General features: G+C 48.8%; 2 protein-coding genes across 3 annotated transcripts in view; both read left to right on the top strand.

Annotated features, from left to right (window-relative positions):
• Positions 1-491: 491 nt before the first annotated feature.
• On the top strand, positions 492-9092 carry LOC144107093 (uncharacterized). The gene is made up of 3 exons (XM_077640080.1): positions 492-597; positions 4679-4992; positions 5997-9092. The coding sequence occupies exons 2-3, from the start codon at positions 4702-4704 to the stop codon at positions 7155-7157; spliced, it is 1452 nt and encodes a 483-aa protein (XP_077496206.1). The 5' UTR covers positions 492-597; positions 4679-4701; the 3' UTR covers positions 7158-9092.
• Positions 9093-15286: 6194 nt separating this feature from the next.
• LOC144107095 (RING finger protein 151-like) overlaps positions 15287-20041 on the top strand; it is a 34585-nt gene continuing 29830 nt past the window's right edge. The window contains exon 1 of one of the 2 annotated variants that reach the window (XM_077640082.1): positions 15287-15792. In XM_077640082.1, the coding sequence (XP_077496208.1) occupies positions 15502-15792 (291 nt within the window). In that variant the 5' untranslated portion in view covers positions 15287-15501. The remainder of the gene's footprint in view (positions 15793-20041) is intronic. The other variant, XM_077640084.1, reaches the window with a different exon arrangement.

Here is a 20041-nt window from a genome sequence, read left to right as displayed (position 1 = left end):
GTCGTTTCAGATTTCTCCCATAGCAAAGGGGATGACTAGGCGGTCTTTGCGTAAAGCTTAAGAGGTAACATATAAAGGCTTGATGGTTACCACTGACGCGGGCCGAACTGGGAGCGAGCAGCGCGCATTCTCCTGCGTGGACGGCGGTCGCAGGGGCGAAGCGGTTGGAGTGGTGGGGCAGTGGCGACCCCACTGAGGTGCGGCGGGAGGCGGAAACAGACCTCATTGCGAAGGTCGTAAGAAGAGAAGCGCGCGCTCCGCTCGAGACCGGCCGTGCACTTCATTACCTTGGATAGCCGAAGGATTCCTCTATCCTGCAACATCGGTTTGTTGCGAACCAATTGAACGTCCCACCAAGAAAAATTTGTTATCTTGTTCAGCCGAAACGAACGTGATAACCTTCACGTTGCGCTAAGGCTGTGCGCAGATAGCGCAGCTTCCCGAAGCGCTGATAGAGACTGGACGGGAGGGTCGCTTACGAAAGACGAGCCGAGTTTATTTTGCTTGCTGAGCCGCCGGGATTGCTAGGTGTGAAGTACGCGCTGCTCTTCGAAAGACCGCGGCAGGGACACCGGCCTCGAACTATTAAGTTGCCGCGTAAGTTTCTTACTCTCCTCTTTTCACCTGTCTGGCTTGTCTGACTTCGAGTTTATGGCACGAGATTCGCGCCCAGCACAACCCGCCGCTTTGGTTGACTCAGGTGGCTAAATTCCTAGGCGGCAGCGTAAGAGGAAATCCTGCTTGCACCATCCCCTTATATCGTTAGTTGACATTCTTTCTGTGCCAGGGCTAGAATATCTGTCCATTTCTATACCCTTATAGCAGACTAACCTCTTGTAGGAAGAAGGTCGCCATGCCGGTATCTAGCTGCTGCATTTGTGTGCAGTCATGAGAATTATGAGCCTGAACACGGCATCGCGTGTCGTTCTGCACAGACAGAGCAGCCTGGCGTGAGCTACGACTGACGTCGCCCGTGGAACTTCCTCTGCAAAGGCTGTTTCGCGAGCGCGCCTACTCCCCGCCATTCCGTTGTTTACAGCGACGGCTGTTAGGCGCCAGTCCCTGGATTCCGCGTCGTAGTCGTCCGCCGTCGTCGGCGTCGATGCCGTCGGTGTAACCGGTGGATGCGTTATCCCCCGCCGGTTGCGCCGGTCTACCTGTGTGGCATAAGCCTACGGGTGGCTCTGTTTGAAACAGCCGCCTGCCAGTGCAGGGGTGCATCACGGGACCACTACACAAGTGCGCCAGCAAAAAATCCCCAAAACTTAATGCCTAAACAGCTATCGCTGAACCTCGCGTTACACAGTCGTAGCCGTACTGTGATTTTTTTTTTTTTTGGCTTCGGCAGTTTTGCTGCGTACCCTGCCATTCTCGCTGTCTGTATATGACAATAGTGCTAACTGCATAACAGTGATACATAGCATGCAAGCTCACCAAATAGAATTGAGAGAAGCGGCTGCCATTCGTCAATTTTTGTGTTTTGCGGAAGATGTAGAAGATGAAAAAGTCAATTTGCCTATTTTATTCTTGGTTCCTTTCGGTTGCAAAGGTGCCCGCCCAATATCCCTCCGCTCTTGTAAGGAAAAACGTGCTGCCTAGCCAGCTCGATAGCGCCCCCAGAATACCACTCTGGGCGTGCATGCAAAGGTGACCTGGCAGCAGTTGCATGTCCTTTATCAGTTATCGCCGTGCATTTCCAACTGAACGGATAGCAGACGGCATCATTGCGGCCACTTAACGGTTGTGTATCTGTTCGTCTAACAGCCGTTACAGCGCAGTGATGGCAATGGTGCAAATCACTCGTTTCGTTCGACAAGAAGTTTGCTCCTTCCGGGGGAGGCTTTCAGTCAAGGCGCCGGATTCTCGCGTGGCTGGCTTGCCCGACAAGTAGGCTTCGGCTAGGACGACGGCCGGACAATCGCCTAACTGGATCGGAAAGCCAACTATATACGCGACAATCGGGCTCCAGGGCTAGTGCAGCGACTGTCACGAGTCTGGTTCGGTACACAAGCTAGTGCTGCTCATCCTCGTTGACGGCTGCCTCCTGACCATAGTATCCTCCATTCACTCTTCAAGCATAAGCTAAAGCGAGACTTTACAATCCTATGGCCACTTTATCCCTCACTTCCGAGTACCCTATAGGGTGCTGCATGTGTACACACATGCTGCACGGTGCCAGGGTGGGCGCACAGTATGGAGTCTTTTTCATTTAGAACACGGTACTTAAATCGCAGAATCACCATACGTGATTGTGTACTACCGCCAACGAAAGCCGCCGGGGCGCGTGACTGGCGAACTGTGCCGATAGGGCTTGTTACTCTGTGGTTCGAGAGCCCGTTGGTGGTGTAGAATTAGATTCATGCATTAGGATATGTGATACTTTAATGTGAAGGAAATCAGCGGTCATCATCATAATAAAAACATAATGGAATTTTGCGTGTGTGTGTGTGAAAAGACTTGGTCGTATGGTTAATACATGCTTAAAAGGAAGCCATAGCGCGGAAATGAAGACGGGACACGTGACAAGACACGGACAAGCTCTTGTCAATTTGTGGCATTGATTAATGGAATCAGTAGCCTGACTGTTTGCATCTGTCCATGCATATATGTCATAAGAAGCACCTCACTGCCCTACTCTTCTTCGCTTAGTGCTCAAGTGAGTTTGAGGAGGGGACGCTGGGAGGCTAGGTGATGTGAAATTATGAAGCATGAAACTGCGCAAAGCACAGAAGCAGACAGGACAAGCGCAGATTTTCAAATAGCTTACTGAACCAACGCCTCGTACTTTCCTCAACAATAATACGCGTGCGCACCAAGCACCACAGCGTGCACTTGGAGACATAATCACCTTATCAAGCCAAGGAAGCTAAGTTCCTTTTGTTCAAGTGAGCGGAAGGCTGGATAACACATTTTTCGAGGCCTTATCTTCGTATGTGTAAAGCTTCGTAAATTTCACGCGCCTTCTTGTCTTTGGCGCTGCTATTATCTTGCTTTTCTTGAAAAACAGCGTACCCTACCTGTTGCAAATAGGCAGCGCGTCTGCAAGTGCTGCCCACAGTGCGGGCCTGTCTACTTGCGTCCTGTCCTTCGCGTGGTTTCATTATGCTCAAGTGAAGTACCCGTTGGTAGACACGGGAGATTTATTCCCAGATCGGTTAAAGCTCGTCCTGAATATGTTTGTCCCTTTGCACATATATGAGCACGCATGCATTCTTCTTTACAGTGAGGTATCTGTGTTTCCATACTTGAGAAGAGAGCGCACATAGCTTGGGAAATGGGTCTTTGACCCCACCTTGAGTAAAACAAAAATCCTTGTGCCATGGCGCTCTTCGTCCGCAGATGGTCTTGCGCTATAAACATTCATCATCATCGTACTGGACTATTTCTATACTAAGACGGGGGGGGGGGGGGGGGGGTGATAGGAGATGTCTGACAGATGCAATCTCTTCAAAGCTGACAGAATGCATTGAAAACTGTTTGCCTGTTCTCTCAGTCTCTCTAAGCCAGATTGAAAGTGACCGTACGTATATATATCCGACAGCAGAAATAACACGCTTCCCGCATCCAATTTTCGCTGTAGACACTTGAATAATGCCTCTGAAAAAGTTAGTGCAGAATGACGGTTTCTTAACCCATATATATACTTGAGGAATTAAAAGATTGAAGCAAAATGCTTATTTCACTTCATAATTTAGAAACATTTTTTAAGAATGGAAATATAGATACTGAGGGCTATATCTGAACGCATGAAACCTACAAAGCTCTACTCGCGCTTGCACAGGAAATGTTTAAAGGCTCATGAAACTTCGCTAGACGGGACCGCCGCGGTGGCTCAGTGGTTATTTGTTCCTAGGAACACAATTTCGGAATCATACAAATACAAAACCTCATAGAAATACCGATACAATCAGACATTACCATAATAATTTTCTATTAACCACTTCATCAGAAAACTTTTCACACTTAGAAGCGGAGAAGAGTGTCAATGGCCTGCCAGCATGCAGCGGCATGCCGTTATAAGTCAACTGGCACCCCTTTATATACTTCCCAGGAGACGTAGTATTTCTTTTTTCATTTGTTGCAGATGCAGGGATCCTTCCAGGTGATATCATAGTCAAGGATAGCACTCGAGAAGGCGAAAGAAGAACGAAGGCTATAAGCGGTTTACGTCATGCGATTTATTTGAAGACAAAGTTCTTGTTCTTAACAGCCCTTTTGACGCGTAACCACACTGAGCAACGGCAGAGTGCGCAGCTGTTGTCGCTGACAGGAACAACGGTGGATATAATAATAATAATTGGTTTTTGGGGAAAGCAAATGGCGCAGAATCTGTCTCATATATCGTTGGACACCTGAACCACGCCGTAAGGGAAGGGATAAAGGAGGGAGTGAAAGAAGAAAGGAAGAGAGACGTGCCGTAGTGGAGGGCTCCGGAATAATTTCGACCACCTGGGGATCTTTAACGTGCACTGACATCGCACAGCACACAGGCGCCTTCTTTTAATTTTTCATGATAACGGAATGCGGGTGAGGGGGGGGGGGGTTGAACGGGCGCGAGGACGCAGACCCGTGATATCTCCTTGTTACCGCAGCAACAAAGTACGAGGTGGTTTTCGCCTGTAGGAGATATGGTCGAGCAGCGGTAACCGACCACTCTTGTTTTTTTGCGGTTGTGCAGGAGTGGAGACCGCGAGCGCCGCCATGCCAGATCAGGGGCCCAGGGTGCTGTACCGACTGCGCAACCACATCGCTGGCGTCAATTGGCGGCCGACGCGGTTCGCTGAGGCCATGCCCACCTACCGCATCTGTGGCATCTGCCACACGATTCCCAAGAAGACGCTAGCACTTCCCTGCGCGCATTTTATCTGCGAGTCCTGCCACAGAGCCTGCGCACAAGATGGCGGTGGTGTTTGTCCGCTGGACGGGGTGACCTTCGCTGATGATGAGTGCGGCTGGGACCATTTCGTCAATAGCAAATCGAAAAGGTTGAGGGTGAGTTTTTTTTTTTTTTTACAGTGATAGCTGTTGTAGTTTTAGTTTCGAGAAGAACATCGCAAATTAGACGAAGATTGAAGGAAGACACACACACAGCGCCTGTCTATGTGTGTCTTCCTTCAGTCGTGGTCTAATTCGCGCTGTTCTTCTTGGATACCAACTCGCCCAAGCATCAGTCCTAACGAGTTGTACAGCTTTAGTTTACCAATACAGCCCTGCATTTCACTTTTAATCGTAGTGTCAGCCATAAGATGCTAATTATTGAGTGAAATAATTTTTATGACGTTGATTATTTGAATTTAAGTTAAGTTAATTTAATTCGATTAAATTTAGCTCAATGACCGCCGCCTGCCAACCGTGTCGGGTGGTGGCCTGCTGCGGCTGGCAGGCCGCAAAATGGAACGAAGGAAGTCCCCTATCCACGTTAACACGAGAGGAGGAGTTGGAAAATTGGGAGAGCAAAGAGAGATAAAGGGTGGGAGTATATACATAGTTCCCTGCAGCAATGCCAAAGCTGCGATGAGCGCATAGGCGACGTTGCGACACTGCACAATGTCATGCCAGTATGAAACTGGCTTAGGGGTATGTAAGACAGCGTGCTTTACAGTGCTCATGCGCAAAACGCTATTTTATATTGAGTCCTAACGTGCGTAGCATATTTATATCGAGTCTTACCACTTGTGCGTAGTGCGCTAGGACAGCTCCTAGCTCTCGGCGACGTCACGGTCACGTGACACCACCTGGCCGGTAACGTGTCGGTGACTTCACAGTTGCTTAATGTCACGTGATGGTGACGCCTTTGTCCAATGACGCCGTGGTCACGTGTTGTGGAACGGCAACGACGACGATTCCACTCACGCCACAAATCAGCTGCTAACAACCTCGCTGTAAAATTTCGCGTCTCGCGAAATAATGCATGGGTTTGCTTTTCCTCCCATTCATCCAGTTATGTGAAGCTGATTTCCCGCTGACCATTTTTGCTTTATTTTATTTTTCCCTAGGCTCACTGCTGGAACGAAGCGCATGGCTGCGCGTTTGTGGGCACCATGGACATCATGCTCCGACACTATGAGACCGAATGCCCATTCCACACCGTGGAGTGTCCGCAGTGCGGAGACGCAGTGTTGCACAATCAGCTTGCCGGTCACTACATGGCCGGATGCATAGGCGGCACTCCCTCAACCGCCGGAGACGCAGAGAGCAGGCTTATTGTGCATGACGTCAGAGCAGCCGTGGAGGAACTGAAAGCCATGGTGAGAAATCCGCTTCAAGACCAGCTGCCCGCACTCCAGAGTCAAATGAACACACTCATCGAGGGGTCGAGGAATGACACCGCGAATTTGCTGGAAACCGTTCGTTCGCTCACTGAGTATGCAGACTCCATAAAGGACGACGTGATGCAAATCGCCGGCAACGTGGCCACGACGCTTGCGGAAGTCCAGCGATATCGGATAGATTTCGTAGAAAACAGATGTGGCGTAATCGGAGCTTCTGTCCCGGCAGCGTCCATACCGTGGCACACAGAGCAGAAGCTAATTCTTCGTAGGCTTGAAAAGTTAGCAGAGCAATCACTAATTGGTATAGAACAGCTACGTGAGAGCACTGCAATGGACACAGGGCTGGCTCTTATCAGCACCACGGCGGACACAGAGCTAGTACCCATCCCTGAGACCTCACCCGAGCCGCCCACTACGTTTAGGCTGAGGGACACTAAACAGCTCTCATCAGCAGCTTTATGTGGCGAGAAAGTGTACCTACTGGGCTTGAAAAATGTTCGGCACCTATTACCGAGTCTTAGCAGGCGAGCTGCCGTCACCAAAAGAGCGACATTGATTATATGGGATTTCAGGGACGGGTATCTAAAGGTTACCCTCACTATCACCAGCAGAGAATTGTTGCCACTTACCTGTCCTGTTGCTATTCTTGATGTGCGTTTGGAGTTCTGCTGCCTCATCCCATCCTCTCGCTCGTCGTCTGTTCGATATACTGTGAGAATTCTGCATAAGGAGCCTTGGAAGAGTCTTGACTTGAATTTGTGGGATGAACTTCGGAACTCGGGTCATTTACTCTTTTACTTTGGAGGAAGTCTTGAATTGCCTGACTTCGAAGGTTTCCTTCACGACGGAGAATTTCGCCTTGAATTGAAACAGCAAGTTCTTTAATCGATGAACACGCACTATCTAGACCTGGCCTTGTTTGTGCACCATTATCATTATCGCTTATAGGTGATCTTTGTGTCTCTTCGACAGTTGGATTTTTTATTAATTATTGTTTTCGTCCCGGAAAACAACACTGTAAGCGGTCTTGCTCGATTCTACCACCCGCGCCATTGGCGCACGGGGATTTTCAGTGTTTCCAGGTGAAAGTTTCACTACGCTAGGTCTTCAGGACGTCAGTGCATTTTATCCTTGAACTCCCCTGATTGGTTGAGAGGTCATGTGGCCTACTGACGTCATTACCATCTGCGCACCGTGGACGCAGAGTCGGGGGTTTCCGTCCCGGAAAACAATACTGTAAGCTGTCTTGCTCGATTCTACCACCCTCGCCATTGCTGCACGGAGATTTTCACCCATGAAAGTGTTTTGAAGCGAATGCTTCAGTACGCTAGGTTTTCAAGACGTCAGCGACAGTGCATTTTATCCTTGAACTCCCCTGATTGGTTGAGAGATGTCATGTTACTTACCGACGTCATCACTATCTGCCCACCGTGGACGCAGAGTCGGGGGTTTCCGTCCCGGAAAACAATACTGTAAGCTGTCTTGCTCGATTCTACCACCCTCGCCATTGGCGCACGGAGATTTTCACCCATGAAAGTGTTTTGAAGCGAATGCTTCAGTACGCTAGGTTTTCAAGACGTCAGCGACAGTGCATTTTATCCTTGAACTCCCCTGATTGGTTGAGAGATGTCATGTGACCTACCGACGTCATCACTATCTGCCCACCGTGGACGCAGAGTCGGGGGTTTCTTCAACTTCGGCACTGGACGCGGCGATCGTTTCAAGGGAGACGAAGCTCCGGAAGACTGACTTTGTGATCACACCCAGCGAGTCTGACTCGGCTACACGTGCATTTCATAGAAGTTTTACAGACAATTTGTTCGGCAGTGTGTGTGTGGCGTTTGTGAACGTAGCCATGCAAAGGAAGCTTTCGCTTCTCGCCAGGGTTAACCAAAGTTTTAACCATAGCTAATTTTTTAACAGTAGAATAGCCGAGAATTCGAGACTGCCTTAGCGAGCCTTGTTTACCTTATTTCAGACCCGTGGATGAATGATTACTCGAAGGTGCTTAGGCGGTTGCTCATCTGCGTTTCTACTCAGAATACGCAAACACTTTATATCACATCTGCCCGACTGGATTTTATAAGTAATTTATATTAGAACACGTCGGACAAATGCGATAAAGACTAATTTGTGTGTTTTCTCGTGAACCAGCCGGACACGTATGTTCAAGATTTTAAATTCTGCGAAAACTTAGTATCTCGAGGATGTTAGCCATAAAAAACGAAGGTGGCATTAGTAGGTCGCAGCGACCAAAAATAAAGATGGAAAGACGTTTCGGAAAGACGTTTGTGAACAAGGCTCCCGTGTGGGAGCCGAAACGCCTTTTCTTCTTTATTTTTGGTTGGTCTGACTTACTAATATCATGTATCATACCGACCAGACGGGATGCCGTCAGACCCTTGACTACAAGAAAAACGAATGTGTTATGAACATTGCACAGTGCGACATTTCTCTTATTTAAAGCATTCAGCCGTGAAAACTGGTTTTTCTGTGATATGCAAGAACCATAATCAGACAAACAACACTAAACTCAAAATGCGTCCTATTGCTGACGCTCAGCACACTGCTTATTATTTTCTTAATACCAGACTTCGCTGATGCGTGATTTCTAATGACGTTCAACTGCATTTCCAGAGAATAGTAAGATTAGTTTGTAAATAACTGGCGGCAAATGTGGTCACCGTTGGCCTGAATTCATTAGGAGTTGTCACCAGAAATTTTTTAGTGCATTTATTTAGAATTTTTTTGTCGTGTTCTTAAAAAGCCCATTTAATGCTATTTCAATCTGATTGGTGAATACTGAATTATGTGCTTGTTCCGTGGAAAATAAAGGTCGAGTGTCATGATGTTGGTTTCTACCGTTCAGAATAGTGCGAGTGCTCTGAAAAGTACAACACCAATTTCCTCAGTGTTTGGCCCTAAGTTTGAAACTGACAAAGCTTACACTATAACACCAGGATTCTGGCTCATGCGCCCTCTAGTTTACAAAGCCACCACCACGCGCCGCATGAAGTTGAGCTGCTCATTTAACATTCCTCCTTGGTTTGGGAGAGCGTAGCTAGTAATCTTCACGCCTTGTTCACTTTTTGCGTCCTCCCCCCCTCCCCCCACGCCCAGCTTCTCGAGGGCCCCGGCCGCGTTTCTGTTTATTTATTTCCTTTCTCACCCAGCGTGTTCAAGGTGCGCTGACAGTGCAGCTGCCCTACTCGCCGCCTTCTTTGCTGGGGTGCAAGAAAAAGGAAAGAGGCCAGACAGCGGCGTATGCGCTCCGCCTTCGTCGGAATTTGAGCGGCGATTATTAGTTAAATAATATTGTAAGTCTGCACACCACGCAAGAAATGGCTAAACGTTGCAGAAGCCGTCCAAAACTTTTCTCGAGACATTGAGAATGCCAATATCAGCGGATAAAGGCAGGCTTGTTGCTGCGATAATCAGACAGTGGCGCCCTAAAAGCCTGGCAGTTGCAGTCGTTAAAAACACATTAAACTCCCTAAAGTGTGAAGAATGGGGTAAATTCGTGTGCACCGGACGAGAGAAGCTGTATCACGAACAGTTAAGGATCTGGACAGCCGTTAGGTGGAGAGTGAATCGAACAAAAAATGAAACTTCGGAAACCTGACAGTCAAGCAACGAGTCGGAAACTGAGATAGCCTAAGCGCCCAGGGGAAGAGTGGCTATTAACGTTAAATGCACGTCCTACATAGTACGAATTATTTGTATACTTACGAAAACTATGCTGGCCAAATTTTTTTCTGTCTCAAACTAATTTCTGCACATCGGAAAATGTTTCAAGCGCAGCCAGGGCATTGTCATATCGGCTTATCAGAAACACGTGTGATAAACTTAAATCCTATTTACAGCACGAACATCTCAAGGCAGAAGAGATTGCCTAAGCATAGCAGGACAGATATTACGGCGTGCTGTACCCATCATGCAGTGAATGAATGAACAGAACTAGCAGCCATGTAAGCATTAGTGAGAACCTGAGGCTTCGGATTTGGTTACGCATCACTTGCACGCATTCCGAGAAAACATGAAATCTACGTTTCTCACAAACCGGTTTCAACAATCAGCCGCTTCTTACCACGACCGAAGGACCGCGTCCCCAGAGAAAAACAACCGGGTGTCGTTTACGAAATCCCATGCTCCAAATGCCCGGCCTCATACATTGACGAAGCAAAGAACCTCCACCAACGAATAAGGCGACATAAGAGTGGCGTCCGGCTAATGAATTCAGGAGCCAACCCACTCGCCGAACACTGCGAGCGCGCCGACCACCGGCGCGACAACTGCAAAATCCCTGCTAAGCGTGCCTCGTGTCGCCCCTTGAAAGCAGACGCGGATCTAGCGTGGAAAAGTGTTCGTTTGGTCATAAAAACGAACCCGACCGCGGCGGCTGCGTTTTTATGGAGGAAAAACGCTTAGGCGCCCGTGTGCTGTGCGATGTCAGTGCACGTTAAAGATCCCCAGGTGGTCGAAATTATTCCGGAGCCCTCCACTACGGCACCTCTTTATTCCTTTCTTCTTTCACTCCCTCCTTCATCCCTTCCCTTACGGCGCGGTTCAGGTGTCCAAAGATATATGAGACAGATACCGTGCGATTTCCTTTCCCCCTAAAAACAAATATTTATTTATTATTCTATAGTGTGTAACGCCCCAAAGTGAACCAGATTGTGAGGGACGCCGCACGCAGTGAAGGGCTCCGGAAATTTCGACCACCTGGGGTTCTTTAACCTGCACTGACATCGCACAGTACTCGGGCCTCTAGAATTTCGCATCTACAGCCACGGTCGGGATCGAGCCCGCGTCTTTCGGGTCAGCAGGAGAGCGTCGTAAGTACTGATCAACCTGGGCGGTTCGCTGGAAACATCAGTCGACATTATTAATGGCGTATTTAAAGCGATGTCTCGAAGCAAATTTTCTGGCTCCGCGAAACGGGTGAGCAGGTTTCAATCGGCAGCATGGATGCATATCCGGTGATATAATTGTATACAAGGACGGACAGTGCTACTCTGCGGATTCAGAGCGGCGCCCCGAATCGCCAATTGGACTACGCCGTAAGCCTCAAGTGTGACTGACTTCGAGCAAGGGCCGGTGGTGAAGCATGTTTCGTTTTTTCCGATGTGATCTTGGAAGGCCGTAACCTGTGAAACCGGAAAAGTTTACTGGCGGCAAAAAACGAAAAACTTCCATTGAGTGAGCGGCTGCTGGTTCTGACCGAGCAAACCATTTTATCTCATACCACACAGCGCTGACGTATCAGCTACGGTCGTGGAGGAGCTCTCTCACGATAAACGCGCAGTCGTCTCTCCTGGCACCAGTAAGCATTGTCTCAAACAGCCGTGAGCTGGGGAAGGCTTTTCCTAAAGTGGGCACAGATTTCGTGAACAATGAACGAACGCTGCAATCTTTCAAGATAATACACGTTCGGCTTTCACCGCGTTGAACTCTCCGTTACGCCTGTCCTTGTAGAGCTCCGCTGCGGCTGTCTATTTCATACGTCACGGGCCATTTTAAAAATTCGTCGTAGTGCCCGGATAACGGCCTCCTCACTGCCCTCAACCTGTGCAAGCGCCCGTCCGCTTTTTACCTCAAGGGACACTCTTCGGGAGGCTCTGCGCCATTTCTAACGCGGCAGCGATCTGTGAATAACGGGCGTATTGAACCACTGCAGCTCGAGAAATGATCGCAAGAAGCCAGAGCGAGGCTCAACTGGAAGCATATGTACAGTACTCACGGATTGAAATAGGACATTCGGAGCGCGTGGCCGTCGCTTCATGGAGCGCCGCCCGTAGACGCTCATGGAACCAAGGTGGTGCATTGTGGTATGGCGTGAGAGGGAGAACATCTACAAAGCAGAATTGTTCCTTCCAGTAGCCAATCAGCCGGCCTGTGGTTTACCACATGCCTGCGTGGCACTGCAAGGCTAGCGCTCCGAATGTCCTATTTCAATCCGTGAGTACTGTACGTGCCAAAATGCAGTGACGGTAGTTCCAGCAGATGTCAACAAGTAACTCGCATGGCTCACGACTGAAGGTTCAGTGGTCAACTTCCCGCTCGTCAGCAACTTTTTCTTTTCCAAAATTTTCGCAATAGAATGACTATATCCGCTCCTGCAGAGAACTGAACTGTGGCTTTCCATAAGTGCAGCCATTCTGCAAAATAAGTAAAACATGGGACAAGCCTATAACTCATCTAAATTCAATCCTTTCTTTACATCTGGGAGTGTTTATGGATATGTCTTAAAATGGATGCATACACCTTGTACTTACAGGGAGGTATCTGAGTGTTCCGTGCTTCACTGTTCCTAGCAGGGAACGCTGTGAGAGCAGCGGTCTTAGGAAAGCAAACCTTTCACAGCTGAGCGCGAGGCATTGGAAAGTCTTCGCCTGGGCTATCAGCGATCTGGCTGAGACAGACTGAAAGTGGCCACATGTGTAGACCTCCTACGGGAGAAAACTCATTTGCCACATGCTATTTTCGCTAAAGGCACATCAGTTATGACGCGCATAAGGTGGGTGCGGAATGTTGCAGCTTTTTTCAGGAAAAAGTAACTGATGGGTAATCCCAACTGTCCGTTAAGATCTTTTTTGCGATATTTCCGGCCAGCAGACCTCTCATTCAAATGGAGCAATCACTCATTAGCACTCTCCCATGCGCGGCCATACGGATACTAAGAAAAGCTATACAGGTTTCACAGAATGTTGGTGTGTTAAAAAAAAATATTCGCGCTGGTCCGGGGTTCGAACCCGGCCCCGCCGTTCACCCGCGGCAGTTGCTCTACCAACTGCTTTAAATGTAACACAGACAGTACCAACTCGTAACAAGCAACAACTCGAAGCGATATAGCTGTTAGTCCAGTTTGTTATTAGGGTGTTGGGTTGTAGCCCCGAAAAATGACGAATTTTTTTTAACTGCTCAGTTTATGCGAAAGCTGCAAACGTTTCTCTTCCAAATGCATGGCTGAGCATGGGTGGATGCGGAAGACTTATTGGTCCCTTATTACAAATTTACTCCATCTTGGAGAGAGGGGGAGAGAGGAAGAGGAAAGGTAGGGATAGATAAGGGAACAGGGGATAGATATGGGTGGAGAGAAGGGATGACGAGCACACCTACAGCCCATCACAAGAGCATGTCGATATTAGATTACTACTGAGTGTCTGCAGACACAGGGGGCGTCGAGAGATGTGGCCACAGTCAGAGGAGCTTATACTCCGTCAGATGACGAGCATCGAGGCGGCCTAGGCATAGCGCAGCGTCTGTTGTTCGGGGATAAAAGCAGGGCGCCCACACAGTGCATGTATGATATTCGCTACATATTCACTTGTGTCACAGGCGGGACCATCGGTCATCCCTATATGCGGAAACAGGATTGCTTAATAAAACCAGCACCACTGACGGCATAGCAATGTTGCCTTGCGACGCGGTATGTTAAGATGAAGAAGGCATATCCCGGAGTCCAGTGTATTGAGTCTACGGTTATGTTTTATGGTTTTATGCTGGTTTAACCTCCCCAAGCGACTCAGGCTATGAGAGACGCCGTAGTGAAGGGCCCCGGAAATTTCGACCACCTTGGGTTCTTTAACATGCACTGACATCGCACAGTACACGGCCCTCTAGAATTTCGGCTGCCTCCAAATTCGACGGTTAAAAAGTGGCTCGTGTTCCATGCAGCATCTCTGAGCTCCCTCGCCACCATGCTACGCCTAACCGCTGCGTCCATCATTGATACAGGGATAATCAGATGAAGTCCGTCGTTCACGAAGTTTGCTTTAACGACGCCATGTCCTGGCAGCCACTGAAAATTTTGTCCTGACCCTTAGTTATGGGGCTGCGGTAAAGTTCGCGAATTTATGTAACAACTTTTTTCATGTGAACCGCGGCGAAATGCAGCTTACAAGCTTTGGATGCCTGCTTTGTAACCTGAAAAAAATTACCAGGAGGAACAGGAGTAAAAAATCCTCAGGGTTTTCTTGGCTGATGAGCTGAACTGCAGCCCGAAGGGCAGTTACTTCTGTACCCCTCGAGGAAGTATGTGAGGTTGTCTTAGTTTTGATCAATACAGACTTTGCCAGGTTGGCCATAGATTCTGAAGAACTGATGGAGTGAACAGAACCGCCTATGTAGACGGGTCTGCGATGACTATGTATTGCGTGGAGATGTTCTAACGTGACCTGTTTGAGAGCAGCCGATGATACATAGGCTTTCTTCGTAACTCTGGGTATAGAAAGGTTCATTCTAGGTTCAGGTCAAATCCGCAAGGGTGAGGGTGGTCATGAGGTTAAGGTAAATTGCGACGGCTGGCAGATAGGTGAGGTGAGGACCAATGACTTTGGCGGAAGTAATACATGGCCTGAGTACAGGAAGAGTAGGAAGGCTTTGACAGGGGACCTGAGTGAGGTGCTGAAAATGTGCTCTCATGGTGTCAGCAGTAATGTATGTAGTAACTCTATGTTCCCGGGCGATGATAACAGTTGCTACTGTAGGATCACATTTCGGCAATTTAAGTCACGTAGTGAGAGTTTTGCACTTGTACACTTTGGAGAGCCTGGATATTTGTCTTTCGGATGTTACCGTGTACAGGGAGGCTGTACCGCAGGCAGCCCAGAAATAGCGATTTGTATAGTGCATCTATCGCACGGACGCGCCCCATGACTTTACCCCGAGAGAGGAAAGGATGCGGAGAATCGCGGTCAGTGCAGTCCACTTTGGAAGACTCCCCTAAAACACAATAGGCTAGACCGGGAAGCGTAGCATTATTCTTTTTTCAATTGTTGCAGAGATTGTTGCAATTCTTGTCCTCAGGGGATAATATGGCACACAAGAATGGCACCGAAGGAGGCGAAACAAGAAAAAAAACTATGTGCGGATTATTTATTGCAGTCGAAACAAGAAAAAAAACTATGTGCGGATTATTTATTGCAATTTGTTTTGAATGACAAAGTTCGTGTTAGCAACAGCTTTTATGACACCTAAATGCACCGACCGTAGACAGTGCACAGCTGCTGCCGTTGACGAGAAAAACAACGATTATCTTTGAATTGTCCAGTATAGCCGACTGCGGAGGGACGGTCGCTCAAGCGCCGGGCACAGACCCGTGATATCTCCTTCTAACCGCACAAACGGACGACGGGTTCCTGTTCGCCTGTAGGAGATATGGTCGAGCAGCGGTAAGCGACCGCTACTGTTCTGCGGCAGTGCAGGAGTAGAGGCCTCGAGCGCCGCCATGCCAGATCAGGGGCCCAGGGTGCTGTACCGACTGCGCGACCACATCGCTGGCGTCAACTGGCGGCCGACACGGTTAGCCGAGGCCGTGCCAAACATCCGCATCTGCGGCCTCTGCCGCATGATTCCCAAGAGGACGGTGGCTCTTCCCTGCGCGCATACCCTCTGCGAGTCCTGCCACAGAGCCTGCACACAAGATGGCGGGGGTGTTTGTCCGCTGGACTGGGAGGCCTTCGCTGATGATGAGTGCGGCTGGACTCCTCTTTCCGAAAGGAAAGCGAAAGACTTGAAGGCAAGTGTTTTGACAGCTAAAGTTGGCACAGCTTTGGTTTAGCCATGTAGCCCTGCACTCTACCGTCGAACCTACAGCGTCAACCGTAAAACCTGAAATGTAATTAAATGGTTTATTTCTCTTCATGAATTGAAGCGAAGTTAAGGTAACCTATTTCAGTTAAATACACAGCAATGGCCTCCATCTACCAACCATGTCACGTGACAGAATGTAGTGCGGGAAATCCCCCTCCTCGTTTAGGTGAGGTTAGGGGTAAGGAAAACGGTAGGAACGAAGAGAGAGGCGTGAACCTTTCTCTTACGGCCAGCTTCAGGACCAATGTATAAACCAAAGCCGTAAAAGCTTCCGCTGACTAATGCGATAAGCCGGTAAGCTTAGCTTTTCATATTTTTTCCATGCTGCGCAAGATACATTCATGACGTCAAAGGGTGCTTTCGCGCTAGGGCTCCTCCTGTTGAGTTGCAGGCCCAGCTTTTGTCAAAACTTATAAGAGATTTTCTTCTTGAATTTTCTGTGAAACTGATTCTGTGATGTAAATAGTAGTGCATATAAATGCATATGCCTGCTGAGCCGCGTTTTCGTTTTTTGCCGCGTAATATAAACATAGCTTTCTAAGGAGACACGCTTTTATTGATCCATCTCTCTCACACGCCGTCGGCTAGGATGCCGAGTAAAGGCATGTGATCTCCCCGTGGTTCTTAAACGCGCTCTAATAACGCATGGTACGCGGTAATGTTGGGTTTCGCCTCCATCGAGGCGCGGCCGGCTGCAGTGTGCAGATGACGTGATCGCAGTGTGCGGAATAAGTGTGGATGCTAGGGCGCGTAATGGCTTAAGGCGGCTGAAGTATCCGAATTACTCTCTTGGAAACAATTTTAACCAAATAACCATTTTCTTTGTAATTTGATTCGATCCAAGAAACCACGACTCGTACGAACCTAGTTTTTAATAAAGATGTCGTAAATTTTAATTCAGGCTTCGACACTAAAAAGCTGTGTCGACTCGATCAGATACCCAACAATTTTTTAGTATGATACGCTGCTTGCGCCATTAGATACGCCGCCACTATTTTTTTTCGTTGTTCTTCCTCCACCGACAAGGATCCTTCGTCATAGAAGCTGTATTGTTTTGTATGTCCTACAGAGTGCCAGCTGGGACCAGTTCCAAAAAACGAAGGTGCCTCAGCGTCCATTTCCGCTCGTTTTAGAACCGTGACCGGAAAGAGCACACAGGGACAGGGAGCATTCGCGCCGAAGATGGCTGCATGCAGGCAGCAGCCGAGCGGTTCGCGTTCTCCTTATCTACATGATATAGATCCTAGTAAAGTTATTCCGCTGCTAAAATGTGATTAGATGCTGACATTATTGAGCTGCACACGCATTTTCGTTACAAGCCATACAAGTAAATATCTATATGCTGTCATTTTCAAGCCTATCACTGTTTTTTTCCTCGTGTCCAACAATCTCCTGAGCAACTATGCGTGGCTTTGGGCGGGAATTCCGCACACATATCTGAATTCTCTCATGACATCTCAGGTTCTCGTAAAGCCCAGCGCGCTGCGCCTTCCTAGCGAAAGACGCTGCAGCGGATTTATTATATCTTTTTATTACCATATTAACGTACAGGATCGTTCAAAATTGCCCAGACCACAGGGTCTGCTTTCGAGCGCTATAGCCAGGCAGTTACCACACCCCCAAAACCCTAAATCTGGACAGAGGATAGGCGCAGTATCATTCTCACCTCTCAGAAACTTAGAACCATTATTGCTATTTTAACTGTCGGGATTTACCGTGGAAAAGCAGACCCTGTGGCCTGGGAACTTTTGACCAACCCTGTACATATCAACCCACAATATATGCGTCGCAGGATAGAAACTGCACTCCGGCCGCCGCGGTGGCTGAGTGGTTACGGCGCTCGGCTGCCGGCCCGAAAGACGCGGGTTCGATCCCGGCTGCGGCGGTAGAATTTCGATGGAGGCGAAATTCTAGAGGCCCATGTTATGTGCGATGTCAGTGCGCGCTAAAGAATCCCAGGTGGTCTGAATCTCCGCAGTCCTTCACTACGGCGTCTCCCATAGCCTGAGTCGCTTCGGGACGTTAAACCCCCATAAACCATAGACTGCAGTCCTTCCTGTGACGTCACACTGCGACGCACAGAGTGACGCCTGATCTCCGCTATTTACAAAGGCTGTTTTCCTTCTACAGTCCTTGTGTGCTACGATAGGATGGTGCACGCCCTAGATAAATTACTCGCACCAAACAAGTTACACACTAGTGCAGAGAGCAACAGCGGCTGCAGATTTGAGGCCGTACCCTATTCGCCTTCTGTCTTTTTTTTACCACTCCCTTTTCTCTTTCTCCCCTTTATATCCCCCATCCCTATTCCCCAGTGCAGGGTACTAAACTGGTTCATCTACCGGTTAACCTCGCCGCCTTTCCTCCTCCTCTTCCTACCCTTCCTCCCTATGGGAAGCGTCCTCAATCGGCGACGGCTGGCAGTCATTGAAAACGACCCCCTATCCCGTGGCCAGGTGTCGGTGCTCGGGACACTAGATAATATATTCCAGACACTGCACTAGGTTGATCAAATGCATGCGACTGCTGCCGTGGTGAAACGAATTAAACAGAAAGCACAACAGTAGAGACATTTCTTCCCTGCTACTACAGAATGCTCTAAAGAGTGTGAACGCTCTGTCGAAAGAGCAGCCGTGTTTCACGCACTAGCTTACTCAGCGGTTGCGGTAGCGTGTGTGTCAGAAAGACTTCAAAACCTCGTTCATTACGTACATTTTATCTCTCAAGAGAAATGATACAAAACACGTAACTTAGTTCCCATTGATATCTCTTTCCCATTGACTCCTGCAAAGTAACAAGAAAAAGGCGTAACGTGTGCGGAAAAACCTGCGATCTTTAAGTTTTGAAGAGATCGCGTAAAACTAGGATCACTAGGTTTCATACCAACAAGCGATAAGTGGTATCCTCTGAATGCAACGCCGAGCCTTAAATGGCATAGCACAGTATACTCATAAAACAGTTCGCCGGTTATGCTTTCTCTTTGATGCCTTTCACCAGCGCAGTTGTTAAAGCATTGGTGATTGGTGTATTTGCTATTTCTGACGCAATGAAGGAACTCCACAAACACCTGTGCGGAGGGCGCTAGGGCAGCTCCTCCCTGCCGGCGACGTCACGGTGACATAACACCACTATAGGCCGGTAGCGTGCCGGTTACTTCAGAGGTACCTGGTGTCACATGATGGTGACGCCGTTATCCAGTGACAATATGGTCACCTGTTTTGAAACGTCAGCGTAGAAATGATTTACTACTGACCAATTCTCTTGTTTTTTTTTTCAAGGCTCACTGCTGGAACGAAGCGCATGGCTGCGAGTTTGTGGGCACCATGGACATCATGCTCCGACACTATGAGACCGAATGCCAGTTCCACACCGTGGAGTGTCCGCAGTGCGGAGACGCAGTGTTACACAATCAGCTTGCCGCTCACTACATGGCCGGATGCATAGGCGGCACTCCCTCAACCGACGGAGACGAAGACAGCAGGCTTACTGTGCATGACGTCAGAGCAGCCGTGGAGGAACTGAAAGCCATGGTGAGAAATCCGCTTCAAGACCAGCTGCCCGCACTCCAGAGTCAAATGAACACACTCATCGAGGGGTCGAGGAATGACACCGCGAATTTGCTGGAAACCGTTCGTTCGCTCACTCACTCTGCAGACACCATAAAGGCCGAAGTGACGCAAATCGCCGGCAACCTGGCCACGACGCTGGCGGAAGTCCAGCGATCTCGGGAAGGTTCAGAAGAAGCCACAGGCGGCATTTCTGGATCTTCTGACTCGGCAGAGTCTATACCGTGGCACACAGAGCGGAAACTCATTCTTCGCAAGCTGGAAATGTTAGCAGGGTGCCCACTGATTGATATAGGTGATCTACAATACAGCACTTTGTTGGACACACGGCTGGCACTCATCAGTGAAAGCTCACCCCAGCCGCCTACTACGCATAGGCTGTCTGCCACTGAATACCTGTCATCAAGAGCTTTCTTTGGAGATAGAGTGTACGTACTGGGATTGACAAATGCTAGGCACGTATTACGGCATGCTGGGACGGCATGCGGCGAGAAGAAAGTAGCCACAATAGTTATATGGGATTCCAGGGACAGGTATCTCAAGGTTACCCTCATGATCGTCAAAGATATGTTCTTTCAAGCTCGTCTTGAAGTGCATTTGGAGTTCTTC

The sequence above is a fragment of the Amblyomma americanum genome, chromosome 10 (genome assembly GCF_052857255.1).
Source record: "Amblyomma americanum isolate KBUSLIRL-KWMA chromosome 10, ASM5285725v1, whole genome shotgun sequence".
Classification (NCBI taxonomy): domain Eukaryota; kingdom Metazoa; phylum Arthropoda; class Arachnida; order Ixodida; family Ixodidae; genus Amblyomma; species Amblyomma americanum.
Note: the sequence above shows the minus strand (reverse complement) of the source record. Positions and strands in the feature narration are given on the sequence as shown.